At 41.4% G+C, this 16,769-nt stretch overlaps 1 protein-coding gene across 9 annotated transcripts in view; it reads left to right on the top strand.

Annotated features, from left to right (window-relative positions):
* The first annotated feature begins 40 nt into the window (after positions 1-40).
* Positions 41-16,769, top strand: part of ATP8A1 (ATPase phospholipid transporting 8A1) — a 260,638-nt gene continuing 243,909 nt past the window's right edge. For 6 of the 9 annotated variants that reach the window (XM_089327162.1, XM_089327161.1, XM_089327159.1 and 3 more), the window contains exon 1: positions 65-333. Coding sequence is in view for 6 of the 9 variants with exons in the window: in XM_089327159.1 (XP_089183285.1) it covers positions 285-333 (49 nt within the window). In the remaining 3 variants the exon portion in view is untranslated. Of the gene's footprint in view, positions 334-16,769 lie in introns of all 9 variants that reach the window. The other 3 variants (XM_089327160.1, XM_070068174.2, XM_089327164.1) reach the window with 2 other exon arrangements.

Here is a 16,769-nt window from a genome sequence, read left to right as displayed (position 1 = left end):
GCGCGCCCCGAAGCCCCGCCCCCGGCGCGAGCGCCCGAGCTCCGCCCCTCGCCGAGCCGCCCCCACCGCGGCTGCAGGGAGCGAGCTCGCCCAGCTCTGCGGGAGCCGCCACCCTCGCCTCCGCCGCCTCTTCCTCCCCCTCGCGTCCGCGGGCAGGGGCTGCGCGCGAGGGTCGCTGCCCTGGGTAGGCGGCCGGGCCCCGGTGGCGGCTGAACGCCCGCGCGTGGCGCCGCGACAGGTGCAGAGTCGCGGCTAAGGAGCCACCTGCGGCCGCCGCCGCGGCGATGCCCACCATGCGAAGGACGGTGTCGGAGATCCGCTCTCGCGCTGAGGGTGAGTGGCCGCCGCCGCCGCCCGGGGCCGATTCGGGGCCAGCCTAGGTCGAGCGTGCGGCTGCGTGTGTCTGTGTGAGTGTGTGTCGGAGAGCACGCCCGTCCCACCGCCTCCTCCAGGCAGTCTGACTGCGTGCCCGGTCCCCCGCAGACCCGCCTCTGATGCACTCGCTGCCCGTTTTCGGGGTTCCCGAGGTCCCAAATTGGAGTCGTGGGCGGGAACCCCAAAGCTTTCTTGTACCAGCAGCCTGCTGACTGCTCGGTGCCCATCACCGAGCGCCCTCGCCCTGTCCACCCCCTTGTCCACTGACGGGCAGACCTCGGGGTCTCCACTCAGCTTCCCATCCTGGTGATCAGATCCCAGCCCGCCGCCCCCCCCCCCATGGAAGCCCCCCGGGGGAAGCCAGCTTGCCTATCGCAGCTGCGGGGTCCTGCGCTTCTCAGAGCGTGGGGAGCTTTGGCTGGGGTGGGGGTACTCGGTGAGGACCGTGCGTTACGGTGTCTCTGCAGTTCTACCTCCTACGGAGAAGTCGCACCCAGTTGAGGTTTCCTTTATGTTTTGGCTTTAGCATGAAACCTGCACTTTGTTGCAGCTGAGCACTTTTTGGCCAGGTGGAAGCTTGTGTTTTGGATCCCAGGACCAGCTGTTGAACGGCTATGCTTCTAGGCACCGAGCACCGGGTGCCCGAGGGCGTGGGCTAGTGGTGCCCGTCGTCCTGGCCTACCTGGCACGAGGCAGACAACTCCGCAAATATGATTCGATTGTGCTCTGGGCAAAGTCAAGGCTACATGTATTTCCAGTTTTGTTTTCCCTTTTCTCTCCCTGAAACCTGTGCTTGAATTCTGCAAGAAGTTGGAGTAGCAGGTGTTTAAGAATTAGTCCACCTCACCATCATCACTTCTTCCCACCCCCACCTTTCAGTGAGAAGCAGGTGATAAAGTGGTTTTAGGAAAAGGATACAGGAGCCAGGTGAATGGGGTTCTCGGTTTTGAGACAGACCATTTTATTATCTTTCCTCAAGGTCCCCATGGAGAACTGGGGTCCAGTGTGCTAATATCTAGAATTCTCTGATCTAACATTTAGAGAATAGGAAATGCAACTCTAGGGAAAAGGTCACACTGAGTCAAAACTGACCTGTGTCCTACAGAGAAATACTGTCATTTGTAATCTCTGCAAAATATTTATAAAGGATATTACAGTTTTAGATCTGTAGTTGAGTGGGTAATATTAAAAATGCACACACGAAAGTTTTCTTTTTTTACACTTCTGAGTGAAATGAATGAATTCGGCTAATCACCTTTTGAATCATCAGAGTAAAGAAAATGTAATGATAAAAGTTGATGTCATTGAAAATATAATGGTTGTAGTTGGTGTTTTAAATAATGATTAGTGGGTCATACACTGTTGGAAGCTGGAGCAAGAGAAACATTCTAAAAGCAACGCAAAACCTGTGGCACATGAGATTTTAAAGTTGAAAGGCTGCAATGTTGTTTTTGCTGGGTGTTTGCATTTTTTTAAGCACTCCCGCAAAGATGACCTTATAGAATCTTACCACACTGCTGGATGTTGCTTCAGGTGGAGTACCATCTGAGAGTTGAGGTAGCTGTGACCCTGAATGGTTTAGTAGCTTGCCCAAGGTCGAGCACCTAGTGAAGTGATACATTTGGACAAAGAGCACTGCGAAAACAGAGACTGCTTCTTATTTAATCTTTGTATTCCCTGGGCTTCCAGGATCATATTGCTGCTTGGCAAATGACTTTTCCCTCTCATATTGGTTGATTTCAGTTTATTAGGTGCTCAACATTTGAGACTGTGGTAAAGACAAAATAATAACCCTGTGAGATGGCCATGTGCCTCATTGCCTGTCCTCCCACACCTTTCTTTCTCTAGAAATATGCTCCTCTGACAGCTTCTGCGGCCTAGGGCCTTGTTTGGAGCTGCAGCCCCCTTGGCCTCAGCTGATTGAAACTGCATAAGCTCCTCACCCAGAGGCAGCTGGTGCATAAGTGACTCAGACACTTGTAATCTTGTGGTTTGGCTACAAAGATTTTCTGTGCTGGGCATATCTCTCCTGAGAGTATTAAGGTTAGAGACTTAGAGTGAAAATCGAAGCAGAAAGAGGAAGAAGTGAATTGGCTGGTAGAGAAGAGAATGGATGATAATAATAGTTCATGCAAATGCTGCTGATAGAAGGAAACAGAAACTGAACAGACGGGAAAGAATGGAATGGAGGGGTACACAGACGATGGGGAAGCGTGGCCAGACCTTGGAGCCCTCCCTCTTGAGTTCTCTGCTCCCAGTTCCCAAGTAGTGTTAAAATAAGCTGTTTTGTTTGTTTCCCTTGAAGTGACTTGAATGGGCTTCTGTTCCCTACTTTCAGATTGGCCAAACACAGGGACTATCCTGCCTGTCAGTTGTTTACAAGCACATTGGGCAGAAAGGACTTAGATGAAATAAGAAATAAATAGCCTAAGAGGGGGTGTTTTTTGTTAACTGAACATCATGCTTGCTTATGGGTGGGCATGCATCCTACGAAAGATCAAGAATTCAGTGCACGTTTATTTGTGAGCACGAGCGAGTGCTGTATGATTGAGTTTCTTATGCACTGCTTCTCAAACTCTAAGGCACACACCAATCTCTTGTTAAGCGCAAATTCTGAGTTTCTGATTCAGGATGTCTGGGATAGGCCTGGAGTTGTTCCACGTCTGACCATTTCGCAGGTAGTGATGGGTGATAGACGATGCTGGCCCCTGCATCCCAGTTTGAGCAGCAAGATTCTGAAGAATTCATTGATTCAGCAGCCAGAAGAGTGTTGAAGGTGGAGGGTAAAAATATGAAAAAATGGTGACAGTGAACATGGCTTGTTTCAGAGTTCTTAATGAAATTAGCCAGAGCAGAGGGAAATGTGGAAGGAATAAGATTTAAGTTTAGATAGAGTGCTGTTAGATCACAGAGCATTGTTAATGCCAGGATGAGTCATTTGGATGCAGAATGGAATATTGGTGCAGCATCTCAGAGTTCATGTAATCTAATTTCTCATTTGAGAATGACACCAGTGTATAATATCTGACAGGGTCAGCTGGGAGCCAAATCATTTAAAGGAGTGCCATCCCAAAAGATGCATCTTAGATAAGTCTGGAAGTATGTTGCATGCTTCTGGGGGAGAGGTACCCTCGAACAACTCCACTGGTAATTCTTACAATAAAAAGATTAGGATTTGTGTTAGAATGACACAATGAAAATAGGAAGAATGAGAGAAATTCTAACTGAACTCCTACAAGTTATGTTCCTAGTTCTTGGGCTGTGTTAGTGACCAGGACAGGAGGAGCCTGCTTACATTCTAGTGATGCAGGAGACAAAGCAAGCAGAAAAAATAAAACCACTTTTATAATTTGTTATTGTGGTAAGTGCTGTGGGGAAAATAAAGAGAAAATAGATGTGTATGATTGGTAGTTGGATGGTAATTCTGAGCTGGTTGTTTAGGTCAGCCTTCATTGACAAGTTGACATGAAAGAGGTGAGGGGATTAAGCCACCTGGGGATGTGGGGCTAAGATGTCCCCAGCAGAGGGCACAGCCAAATCAAAGGTCCAAGGCAGGAGAGAGTCTGCAAGATTAAAGGAACAGTGCAAGAGAAAATAGTAGGAATTGAAGCCACAAATGTCACACTGTAGCATTTAGCTGTCATGAGTATAGGGCAAGACAGAGGTGGGTTAAAAGAAGCAACAAGCCGGCGCCGTGGCTCAATAGGCTAATCCTCCACCTTGCGGCGCCGGCACACCGGGTTCTAGTCCTGGTTGGGGCGCCGGATTCTGTCCCGGTTGCCCCTCTTCCAGGCCAGCTCTCTGCTATGGCCAGGGAGTGCAGTGGAGGATGGCCCAGGTGCTTGGGCCCTGCACCCCATGGGAGACCAGGAAAAGCACCTGGCTCCTGGCTCCTGCCAGGATCAGCGCGGTGCGCCGGCTGCAGCGGCGGCCATTGGAGGGTGAACCAGCGGCAAAGGAAGACCTTTCTCTCTCTGTCTCTCTCTCTCACTGTCCACTCTGCCTGTCAAAAAAAAAAAAAAAAAAAAAGAAGCAACAGCAGCAGCAATTGTCCAGCAGAAATATAGAATTTTAATGTTTATGATATTGCAGAAACAAAGACACTGAAATGATGGTGGCCTTCATGAAACAGTTTTTCATCTGCAAAACCAGTACAGCAGTACACTGTCAGGCTCAGTTGTGCCTGTTACACAAAGTCAGAAGGGGTACCGCTTCACCATCTTAAGTGTGTGACTTCTATAAAGTCACAGCATGGTGGCTGGGGTGCCAGTCATCATGCAAGCATTTGAAGCAGGAAAAAATGACAGTGTGAGAGAGAGGTGATTTTTCTGAAAGTACCACACGCAGAATAATGCTTATTTTGCATGAGCCTCCATCTGCAAGGGAAACTGGGAAACGGACTTTTCCAGCTGGGCACATTGCTCAGTGTTGTGTTACTAAAGAGAAAAAGCAAGAACAGTCATTGGGCAGGCAACAGGCTCAGTCACAGGTCCTTAGATTGCCAGAGGCCCTGGCTTGAATGAAATAGGAACTTTCCTGCCACCCCTACTCTACAAAATAATAAGCATTAAATTACTCAAGACTAAAGAAATGGACATGCAAAAAGCTATCTACCAGTGGTCTGCGTCATGTTCTGCTGAATGTTATAATGGTAAAATGTAAGAACATTCATTTGATCATATAAAACTTGCACTAAATGATAAATTAAGGAGTAGCTTTGGAGATTGTTTTATCAAATGGCAACTCTAAAATGTTTGTAACTACATAGAATACTTTGTTTCATTTACCAAAAAGATTTTAAAAAGGAACAACAAAAGTAATTTCTGGATAGGCAGAGTGGTTAAATTGCAGTTTGAGATACCCCCATCAGATACCAGAGTGCCTTTTTCCAGTCTCGGCAACTCTGCTTCAGTACGGCTTCTTGCTAATACACACCCTGGGAGGCAGCAGATGATGGCCCAAATAGTTGGGTTCTTGCCACCCAAGCAGGAGACCTAGATTGAGTTTCACGCTCCAAGCTTCAGCCTGGCCCAGCCCTAGCTATTGCAGGTTGAAGATACCAGGAGATAAAAGATTGATCTCTATCTCTCTGCCTTGAAAGTATTATTTTTTTTAAATTTTTATAGCCTTTGCATGTTCTCAATGAAATATGATACTTTCTAACTTTTACTTGTTGAATTCTTTATTTAGGGGAGAACTAAACCTTTGATTATAATGTAAATTGAAATTTGTTATAAAAAATGAAGGAAGGGAGGAAGGGTGGGAAAGAGAGGGAAGGAGAGAGGGAAGAAGGGAAGTATCACTATATTCTTAGAATTATATCTGTGAACTACAGACAGAAAGAGGGAGGGAGGGAGGGAGGGAAGGAGAGAGAGAGAGAGAGAGAGAGATTGTATTGATATTGTATTGAGATTTGTATTGATATGTTAATGTGAGAACTGACGAGAATTTTGTTTTAAGTAATTATCACAAAATTGCTGTGATCCTTAGAATCAATGTATATTAATTTTTTAAAAAATTTTTAAACCATTGTTAAAGGAAAACTTTTAGGAGGCTATTTCAGTTGTCCAGGTAAGAGACAACTTTGTTCCTTTAGCAATCATGTGTTATGTACCTGCTGTGTACCAGCTACTTGGGTTGTGGAACAAAAGGTTGTGGTGAATGAAGGAGAACCCACAGGAAATGCGGAGATGAGTTTGAGTTTGTACTGAAGTGACACTATGTGAGAGTGAATGTGATGACACATAACAAAACCAATATTTGAAAATTTCAAAATATGTATCATTAGTGTAATTCTAGGGATGGAATTAAAAGATATTTATAGAATTCATTTCTCTTTTCATTCTGTGATTTCAAAAGCAGTGAAAATTAAGGCATGTGCCTACAGTACAGCCATAGGAAGGCTTCCTAGGTCAGAGGATCTTTTGAAGCTAGTGCAGTGTTTGCTGTGTGGGTCTATATTCACAGAGTTCCATTAGAATGCAAGTGTTGTGACAAGCTACAGCTTTAACCATCATTCTTCACTACTTACTGGACCCTAGACTTTTCAATGATCTTACTCTCTGGATAGTAAGCTCCCAAAAGGCAGGGAATTTTGTTTTTTAATGGAAGAGCTTAACTGTGTTCTTTTATTGTAGAACTACAACCTGCTCATTGGAAAACCTCACATTGCAAAAACATTTCACAGAAGTAGGAAAAATATCACCAACTGCCATCCAACTATAATCACATTGTGATTAAAAAATTTTACATGAACTTTATATATACATACGTATAAAATGTTACATTTAAGTGCAACTCTTTTCCAGAAAAGGAAATGCATATTTATTTAAGGATAAACATATTTCATATATATTAAGAATATATACTCTCTTATTTTTAACTTTTTTTCTTACATATTAATATTTCATGGAGTTCTGTTCCAATCTAATACAGATTTGTATATACTTCACTAAGAGAGTGATTTTTGTTGTAGTTACTATCTGTACTTATTATCCTGAGTACCTGTCACCTATTAGAGGCTCAATAATTATTTGTAGAATGTGCAGATCAATATCATTAATGTTATGACAGTTTAGATTATGTAAGTATATAAATTACAAAGGAATCCTCTGGGTGGGCATTTAGGTCATTTCAGTCTGTTTTTTAACAGACAACACTTGAATAAGCATCTTTTTTACGCTTTTTGTGACAATTGATATATCTTTTTCTAAAAAAAAATTATTTGAAAGACAGAGTTACAGACAGAAAGAGGGAGGGAGGGAGGGAGGGAAGGAGAGAGAGAGAGAGAGAGAGAGATTCCCCAAATGGCTGTAATGGCCAGGCTGGGCCAGGACGAAGCCAAAAGTCAGGAGCTTCTTCTGGATTTCCCACAGGGTGCAGCAGCCCAAGCACTTGGGCCATCCTCCACTGCTTTCCCAGGTGCATTAGCAGGGAGCTGGATGGGAAGTGGAGCAGCTGGGGCTCGAACTGGTACCCATATGGGATGCTGGTGTCCCAGGCGGCAGCTTTACTGGCTATACCAAAATGCTGGCCCCTGTTGATACATATTTCAAAATTGCTGGAAAGATCAGCTCACACTCCATTGAAGGCGATCAAGAATGCCTATTTCTCCATCCTTTCTCCAACATTGGGTAGCATTCTTTTTTAATCCTCATGAGTATACAAGAGTACTTCAGATATTTTGTTTGAAAATTAAATTGAAGGATAAATTTATTTCCAAATAAAATTTTTTTAAATCTGTGCATGCTATTTTCACAACATTCATTTCCATGAATATATTGAAGCCTCCTTGAATGCATTGATCTCAGAAATTTTTGTACCAAAATAAACTTCCATTTTCCATGAACTTTTTGAAGTCCCTTTGTACAATGCAAAAAATAAATATTTAAGTTTACATTGCCTTATTATTAGATTGAACACATTTTGGTAAATTTGGTGATTTTTTTCTCATTTATTTGATTCATGTTCTTTTGTGAAATTCGTATTGGATTTTAAGACCTTATACATTAAACATACTCTTTCCCCTATTTGTAGTTTATCTTTCAACCTTATAGTGTTTTCCTGTCTTTAAGTTAATTTTTATGAAGTATAATATTTTAGTGTTTTCCTTAAGATTCTGCTTCAATGTCATACCTTTTTAAAGATACAATAGATTTTCACTTAAATTCTTATTTTTTAAGGTTCATTTTAAGCAGTTAGTTATATGTAAGTCCAATGGGATTTATTTTTCGTAAGATATAAGGTCAAGATCCAATTTTTCCTCAAATTATTACCCACCCAATATAATAACCATAGATTTAATAATCCTTTCTTCCAAAGCTGATTTTAGGTACTTCTTTACATATTCATCCATCTGTGTTTTTGTGGGAGGAGTCATTCTCTCATTTTGACTCTACCCACTTCTCTCTTTTGGCCTCTGATATCAAATTCTTTTATTGCTACTTAAATTTAAAGAATCCTCATAGCTGTCCTCTTCTTGCTTTTTTTAAACTAAATTTTTCTTCACATGTTTATTTTTTCCACCTGAACTTATGAATACATTATTGAGTCAAGCTAAAACATGTGGTATGATACTTGTTTGATTTGTGTTAAGTTTACAAATTTATAATGAGTGAATTGACACCATGTTTATTGTGAGTCATGTTGCTTAGTTTCTCTCTCACTTTATTGATATTTTCTTTCATGTACTGGGGAGAGTTTTCTTTTTTTCAAAAAAAAAAAAAGATGTATTTATTAATCTGAAAGTCAGTTACAGAGAGAGCTCTTCTCTTCTTTACTCCCGAGGTTGCCACAAATGGCTGGGGCTGGGCTAGTCCAAAGCAAGGAACCAGGGGCTTCTTCGGGGTCCCCCATATGTGCGGCAGGGCCCAAGCACTTGTGCCATTTTCCACTGCTTTTCCCAGCCCATTAGCAGGGTGCTGGATCAGAAGTGGAGAGCTGGGACTCAAACCAGAGCCCATATGGGATGCTAGCCTTGGAGGCAGGTGCTTTACCCGCTGTGCCACAACACTGGCCCCAGGAGACTTGTCTTAATATAAATCCTCCCATTTAAGTGATTTGTTCCTAGATGATATATACTTTCTGAAAATATTGTGAATGGGATCGTTTTTTTAAATTATATGTTCTTATTTGTGATTGTAAACTCGAAGGCAGTGAAAACCATAGATTTATAAACTAATCATCGGTTTGATTTTCTCTTATTTTAAACAGCTTTTACTTCATTTTTATCTCTGTAGGTTTTTAAGTCACATTGTACCTCATCAAGTACTTTTGTTTTTTTCTTCCCCCAAAGAAACCTTTTATTTAAGGAGTACAAATTTCAAAAGTGCAACTTGAGGAATGTAGTGATTCTTCCCACCATACCCTCACTGCCACCCCACCTGCTTCCCCCTCTCTCATTCCCAGTCCCATTCTCCATTAAGATTCATTTTCAATTAACTTTATACACAGAAGACCAACTCTATATTAAGTAAAGATTTCAACAACTTGTGCACACACACACACAGATCTATTTGAAAATAAGTATTACAGTTAATTCTCATAATATAACTCATTGAGGACAGAGGCCCTGCATGGGAAGTAAGTGCACAGTGACCCTGTTGTTAATTTAACAATTAATGCTCTTCTGTATGATGTCAGTGATCACCCAAGGCTCTGGACATTAGCTGCTAAGACCATGGGAGCCTTTTGAATCCACAGTCTCCATCCATAATTAGTCAAGGCCATAAGCAAAGTGGAAGTTCTCTCTTCCCTTCAGAGAAAAGTACCTCCTTCTTTGATGGCCACTTCTTTCCACTGGGTCTCAGTCACAGAGATCCTTCGTGTAGGATTTTATTTTATTTTTTTATTTTTTTATTTATTTATTTTTTTTGCCACAATGTCTTAGCTTTCCATGCCTGAAATGGTCTCATGACTTTTCAGCCAGATGAGATTGCCTGAAGGGCTGATTCTGAGATCAGAGTGCTATTTAAAGTGATTTTCATTCTATGAATCTGCTGTGTGGACTGCTTCTCATGTTGGAACATTCTCTCCTTTTTAATTTTATCTATTATTATTACCAGACACTTGATCTTATTTATATGATCCCTTTAAACTTAATCCTATCTGTATGATCACTTAACACTTAATATGTCACTTTAACACTTTAGATGGCATTTTTACCATCCAGCTTAATGGGATTTAGGGTCCCATGCCAAGTTTTTAAAATGTACCCTTAGAAATAAGTCTATAGGCATGAATGGAGAACTATACAACTTTACAGTTAAAAAACTTTCTCCTCCCTCTCTTATTCCCACTCTTATTTTTTAATGAGTTCCATCCCCAATTGACTTTATTCACATGTGATTAACTCTCTGTTAAGTAAGGAGTTCAACAAATAGTATGAAGAAGAAGAAAAAAATCTGTTCCTTGACAGTCAAGAGAAGGGCTGTTCAAGTCATTGCTTCTCAAAGTGTCAATTTCATTTCTACAGATTTCCTTTTAGGTACTCTATTACTTATCACAGAGCAGGGAGAACATGGTATTTGACCCTTTGAAACTGACTTATTTCACTAAGTATGATGCTTTCCAGAGTCATCCATTTTGTTACAGATGACCAGATTTCATTTTTTTTTACCACTGTGTAGTATTCCATAGAGTACATATCCCATAATTTCTTTATGCAGTCTTCAGTTGATTGTCATTTAGGCTAATTTCATGTCTTAGCTATTGTGAACTGAGCTGTAATAAACATAGGGTGCAGATAGCTCTTTTATTTGCTGATTTCATTTCCATTAGGTCAATTACCAGAAGTCAGATAAATGGATTATATGGTAAGTCTGTCTTCAGATTTCTGAGGTATCTCCATACTGTCTTCCATAGTTGTTTTACCAGTTTACATTCCCACTACAGTGGATTAGGGTACCTTTTTCCCCACATCCTCACCAGCATTTGTTTGTTGATTTCTGTATGAAAGCCATTCTAACTGGAGTAAGGTGAAACCTCATTGTGGTATTGATTCCTGTTTTCTTCAGTGACCCACTGTTCATTCAGGAGCATATTGTTCAGTCTCCGTATGTTTTCATATATTTGCATATGTTCTAGAGATTCCTGAGTTGCTGATTTACAGCTTCATTGCATTGTGGTCGAGAAGATGCATGGTATGATTTCAGGTTTTTTTTTTTTTTTTTTTTTTTATTTGTTTAGACTTGCTCTATGGCCTAGTATGTGGTCAATCCTAGAGAAAGTTCCATGCACTACTGAGAAGAATGTGTATTCTGCAACTGTAGAATGAAAAGTTCTGTAGATATCTATTAGGTCCATTTGGTCTATAGTGTTGATTAACTCTGCTGTTTCCTTGCTGATTTTCTGTCTGGTTGACCTGTCAATTGCTGAAAGTGGGGTACTGAAGTCACCCATTACTATTATTTGAGTCTATTTCTTGCTTTAGATCCCTTAACATTTCTTTTAAATAGCAAAGTGCCCTGTAATTAGGTGCATATACATTTATAATAGTTTTATCTTCCTGTTGAATTGATCCCTTAATCATTACATAGTGCCCTTCCTTAAAGAATTTTTCAATGACATCTCCAATTAATTATATTTGGCTATCTGTTGATTAAACTAATTTTTTAGCTAGAGTGGTTCATTTTTGTCTGCTGAAGTATTGTGGACTCTGGCACCAACTTAGCACCTTCAAGGTTGCATATAATAGCCCTTACACCCTAGTCAAGCTATTACTCTTTTTATTTTTTTATTTGACAGGCAGTTAGAGAGACAGAGAGAAAGGTCTTCCTTCCATTGGTTTACCCCCCAAATGGCCACTACGGCCGGCTCACTGGGCCGATCTGAAGCCAGGAGCCAGTTGCTTCCTCCTGGTCTCCCATGCAGGTGCCGTGGCCCAAGCACCTGGACCATCCTCCACTGCCCTCCTAGGCCACAGCAGAGAGCTGGACTGGAAGAGGAGCAACTGGGAAGAGCATCCAGCGCCCATGTGGGATGCCAGCACCACAGGTGGAGGATTAACCAAGTGAGCCACGGCGCCAGCCCGCTATTACTCTTTTTAATTCTTTCTATTGAAGTGAGGCCAGAGTTTTGGCCAATAGAGTTTAGTTAATGTTTCCATGGAATCTACATATATCACATTAGCATTCATAGCTCATGTCAGCACTAAGAAAAATTGAGCAACAAGTGCTAGAATCATGTCATTTAAAATATTCTAGTAGCCACATTTAAAATGCAAAAAGAAAATCAATGAAATTAACTTTAGAAATGTACTTAATATCAGTTGAATAGTAAATATATTAACATAAACATTGTATAAACAACATACATCAGTGAGACTGTGTATTTTATTTAACCAAATATATTCAAAATACTATTGTTTCTATGTTATTGGTATAAAATTTTATATTAAATCATTTGCATTTATTTTTTGCACTACATTTTCTAAATCTGGCAGGTATTTTGTATTTGCAGAACATCTCAATTTGTACAGTCCTATTTTGTGTGCATCTCATGGCTACCAATCTGGTCAACAGAGCTGAGATTACACCTCTAGCCTGTGGCTACGTGTTAGGATTTACTGGAATTTTTCAGAACATAAAATTTTATAACAGAAACCCATGGCTCAAAGAAGCTTATTAAAAATAGATGTGTGGATATACATCCCTCGAGTAGAGTTAAGCCTTTAGCATCCCTCTTCCAACAGAAGGCAGTCATGTGTGTCCTCACGCATGATGTTGGTGCTTAGATAATACTGCTTTCATATGGTCCTAGTGGCTATTTAGGGATTTTATGTAGCTACATCTTTTGCATCTGTTGTGTTGTTTACACTAAAAAAGGAAATCCCTTTTTTAATAGTTTTGATAAACAAAACTATCCTCCTCTACCCTCCTGTTTTTCTCATTCATATATATATTTTGATGTGAAATAGATATGACTTTGTGCTGTATGTCATCATCACCTATGTGGTCTAAAGAGACTACAGAATTTGATTTCATGGATTATTTACACCTCTGACTTACATGGCAAAGGGAAATGCTTATTTATTTAATTATTTGAGAGAGAGTGAGTGAGACAACTCCTATCCACTGGTTCACTCCCCCAATGCTTACAACAACCACAGCTGGACCAGGCTAAAGCCAGGAGCTAGAAACTCAGTACAGGTCTCCCAAGTAGGAGGCAGGGACCCAGTTACTTGAGCCATCACCACTGCCTCCTAGAATGTGCATTAGCATAAAGTGGGAGTCAAGAGCTGGAGCTGGGCATTGAACTCTGTATGGGAGATGGGTGTCATAAGCACTAGGCTAAATGTCTGTTCTCCAAGACTGTCTTTTAAATTGAGTCTCTGTTCATCATTTCGGGCGAGCTATCTTTGAAGGAGATGACTGATCTTAGTCCACCTGGGCAGTGCTTGATAGTATCAGGTTACTGTTAATAAGAAGGCCAAAGCCTGGGTTCTGGCCCAGGAAACTCCACTTAGTGAACCAAATTGCTTAGATTGCAAGATTGACTTTCATGAGTGAGGCCAGCAAACAGTGAGTAGTATACAGGGGTGAGTCGGAGAGATGATTGGTTTGGACATTGATCTAGATTAGAATAACTTAGGTTCCTGTGGTTAACTGTGGTCCTAAGGCAAAGCTAACTTGTTGTAAAAGAAATCTCCTTTTATCGAAAGCTGATCTGCAGGTCATCTTTTCCCCTTGTCCCTCCCTCATCCCCAGATAGATTTAGCCATACTGCACTCCTGAAAACTTTCTATGTAGGAGACATTTAAAGAGTTCTGGCTTAAGATTCTAAGGACATGGCCTGAGCAACCTGCGCCCATTTCCCTGATCCTGAGTGTCTGGTACAGCATCTCATAAAGCTGCAGTGCTGGGGACCCTTGCCTTGCTGCTGCGGTCTGGTCTCTGACCCTAGCTTGGCCCCTAGGGCTCTCTGCAACTGTGAACAATTCTGATGCTATGCCCTTAGCCAAGCCTGCCCCGGCTTCTGAATGCCATTTGTTTGCACTCTCCCCACTGTTGCCCCTGGCCAGCCCATCTGAACAAATGTGTTGCCCCATATAGGAGATCTTTGGTTCTGAAGGCTTCCATTACCCATGACCTTTGCTCCTGGACCTTGCACTCTGCCACAGTGGCTGTGACCCTTCCAGGCAGCCTCACTCTCCTCTTTTTTTCCACCCTAGTCTAGGCCACATCCTGTCTCTGATCAAAGAAATGCAGCAGGTCTCCATGTAAAATGTTACCAAAATTTGATGTGCTGCTTTACACTTTAAATTTGAGTCGGGTTCCATCCACCATCCAAGCCTGAAGGGTTGTGATGAATGTTTTCAGATGGACTTGCTCAACTTTCCTTTCTCATCGTTGTGGGTAGCTGTTAAAGAAATGACATGAAGAAAAAGGACTCTGTCTGCCATTTCTGATGCAAACTGCCCAGTGTAGACAGTGCAGTGGGAGGCTTGTGAAATGCAGATTGCTTTATTGCCATATTGTGTATCTCAATGGTGCTCAAGGCTGGCTGCACAGTAAATCAAATGGTCAGCTTCTAGACAATACTGATGGCTTGGATTCATCCCAGACCAATGGAATCAGACAGTGTTGACCATGGGGATATATAACAAGGTAATTCTTATGTATTCAGTGTTGAAAAACACTGGCCTAGATCCTTAAACTTGCTCGCAGAGGATGGAGTCTAGATTGTATAGAACCACATAGGTTGCAAGCCAGGAAATCATAAGCATAAACTATTTTTGGTAAATTTTTTGTCTGTCACCCAAGAACTTAATGGATTAACTTAATGTCCCTCCCCTCTCAGAAATAGTCAAGTTTGTGTGATGACACACAGTTATTAGATATTAAAGATTTTCTTTAAAATTCCAAATTGAATGTTCAATTCAGTACAACCAATTGTAGAGCACAACACATTGAGTTTATTTTTAGCTGATGTTAGATCTTCTCTGGGAACTTGTTGAGTATGAGCTTTGCTGCAATGTCCTTACCAGTTTTTGCTAACCTGCTTACTTTTAGTATGTGGTAGCTATTAATAACTTTATTTATTCCATATTTGTAGCCCACATGTTTAGTCATTTGCAGTTAGGAAAGAATAACAGAACAATTTAGTAAAAAGCCCATGAAACCTGAGAGGCAATTTTATTTCCAAGGAGTGCCTTGTCATCTGTATTTTTACAGTTACTGATTTATCCTCCCATGACATGAAGCTGTCTTTTGCAGGTTCATGTACTGAATGTAAAGATGCACCCTAAGTCCCAGTTTGCCCACCTCCCCTGGTTGCTGAGATGAAGCTCATTTTTGAGGCTCTTAATTTGGCCAAGTGTGGCTTCTCTGTTGCCAACTGGACGAATACTGCACTCTGGCTTCAAGATGCCACTGCTGATGGTGCAGACAAACATCTGAAGCTCTAAGAATTAACAAACATCCCAGTGCCTTAGATTGAGTATATTGTAGCCAATCTCATGTGAGTTTTTTTTTTTTTTTTTAATTTTGTAGTCCTTGTCTATCCTCGTTTCTGCATCTAGACTTTTCTTTATTAGGTGATAACATGACTTATACTTAACAGATGGAAATCTTTTTAAAAAGCAAGAATTTAACCTGGTAGAGCTCTGAATTCTTGGCTCAGTCTAACCCCAAATGGCTATTTATTCCTTTTTGTTTAAAGTCTAGAAAAAGAATCATTACAGGAGTTGGCCTTTTGTTGACTTCCAAGTGAATATAATTAGCAACTGGGGACCAAGGGAGAGAGATCTGGCTCTTAATTTCCCCAGATACCAAGTTGAATGTCCTCTGATGTCACTAAGTGACTTTCCCTACAGAATTTATCCTTGTGGTTGGTGAACCACTCTCTTGTGTATTTTAATTTGGACTAAGACTGAATACCAAGGCCTTTAGTTGGAACTGTTCTAGAGGGTGCCCTTTTTCTATATGTTTGACTGTAATTGTCCTTTTCATTTTTTAAAATTATACTGAAGCAAACTAATGGAATAGCCATCTTAATTGTTTATACTTCTTGTGATTTCAGTCCATTTGGTACCAGACTATTTGACAAAGTAACCACTTAACAAGTAGAATGAGTTGAATGCATTTATTTGTAGCATAACAACACTTGAAACAATAACTCATTTAGTGCTGTCTCCTCTCTACTATCTTAAGCTAATGCCCTATAAATAAAAACTGACTTGGAGAGAAATGCAAATAAGGCACTTGAAGCTTCATGTAGGCCTGGAGTCATATCTGGGCTCTATGCTTTTCAAGCTCTTTGACCTTGAACAAATCACTTAACCTGAGATTCCCAGTTTTCTTGGGTAAAATGATAATGAGTCATCTGCCTGTTGGATAGTGGGGAGACAAGCCTGGCTGCACATGGGAACCTCCCAAGAAGCTTTCAGCATGCTGACCCTGGGATCCAAGCTCCCAGAGATCCTAATTTCATCTTGGGGGTATAAGATGAAATGAGGAAAAATGATGGTGACTTGATCTACCAGGTATCAGTGTACGTGAAGAAATGGTCAGATTAAGGATACTAACTGTGGAATGCTAAAGAACAGAGGAAGGAACAATAAAGCGTTGGGCCCTGAGCCTCAAATGATGCTGTTGGGATGGGCACTGTGGTGTGGCAGGTTAAACTGCATCTTGGGGTGCCTACATCCCACATCAGAGTGCTGGTTTGAGTACTGACTACCCTGTTGCCAGTGCAGCTTCCTGCTAATGCATCCTTGGAGGCAGTGGATGATGGCTCAAGTGCTTGGACCCTTGCCACCCATGTGGGAGATCCTGATGGAGTTCTGGGCTCCTGGCTTTGGCCTGGCCCAGTCCTGGATGTTGTAGGTGTTTGGGAAGTGAAGAAGAGATTGGAAGATTCATTCATTCTCTCTCTCTCTCTCTCTGCCTTCCAAG

Source organism: Oryctolagus cuniculus, chromosome 2, assembly GCF_051225735.1.
Source record: "Oryctolagus cuniculus isolate XC-2025 breed Fujian yellow rabbit chromosome 2, ASM5122573v1, whole genome shotgun sequence".
Taxonomy (NCBI): Eukaryota; Metazoa; Chordata; class Mammalia; order Lagomorpha; family Leporidae; genus Oryctolagus; species Oryctolagus cuniculus.
This window is presented reverse-complemented; position numbering and strand designations above follow the sequence as displayed.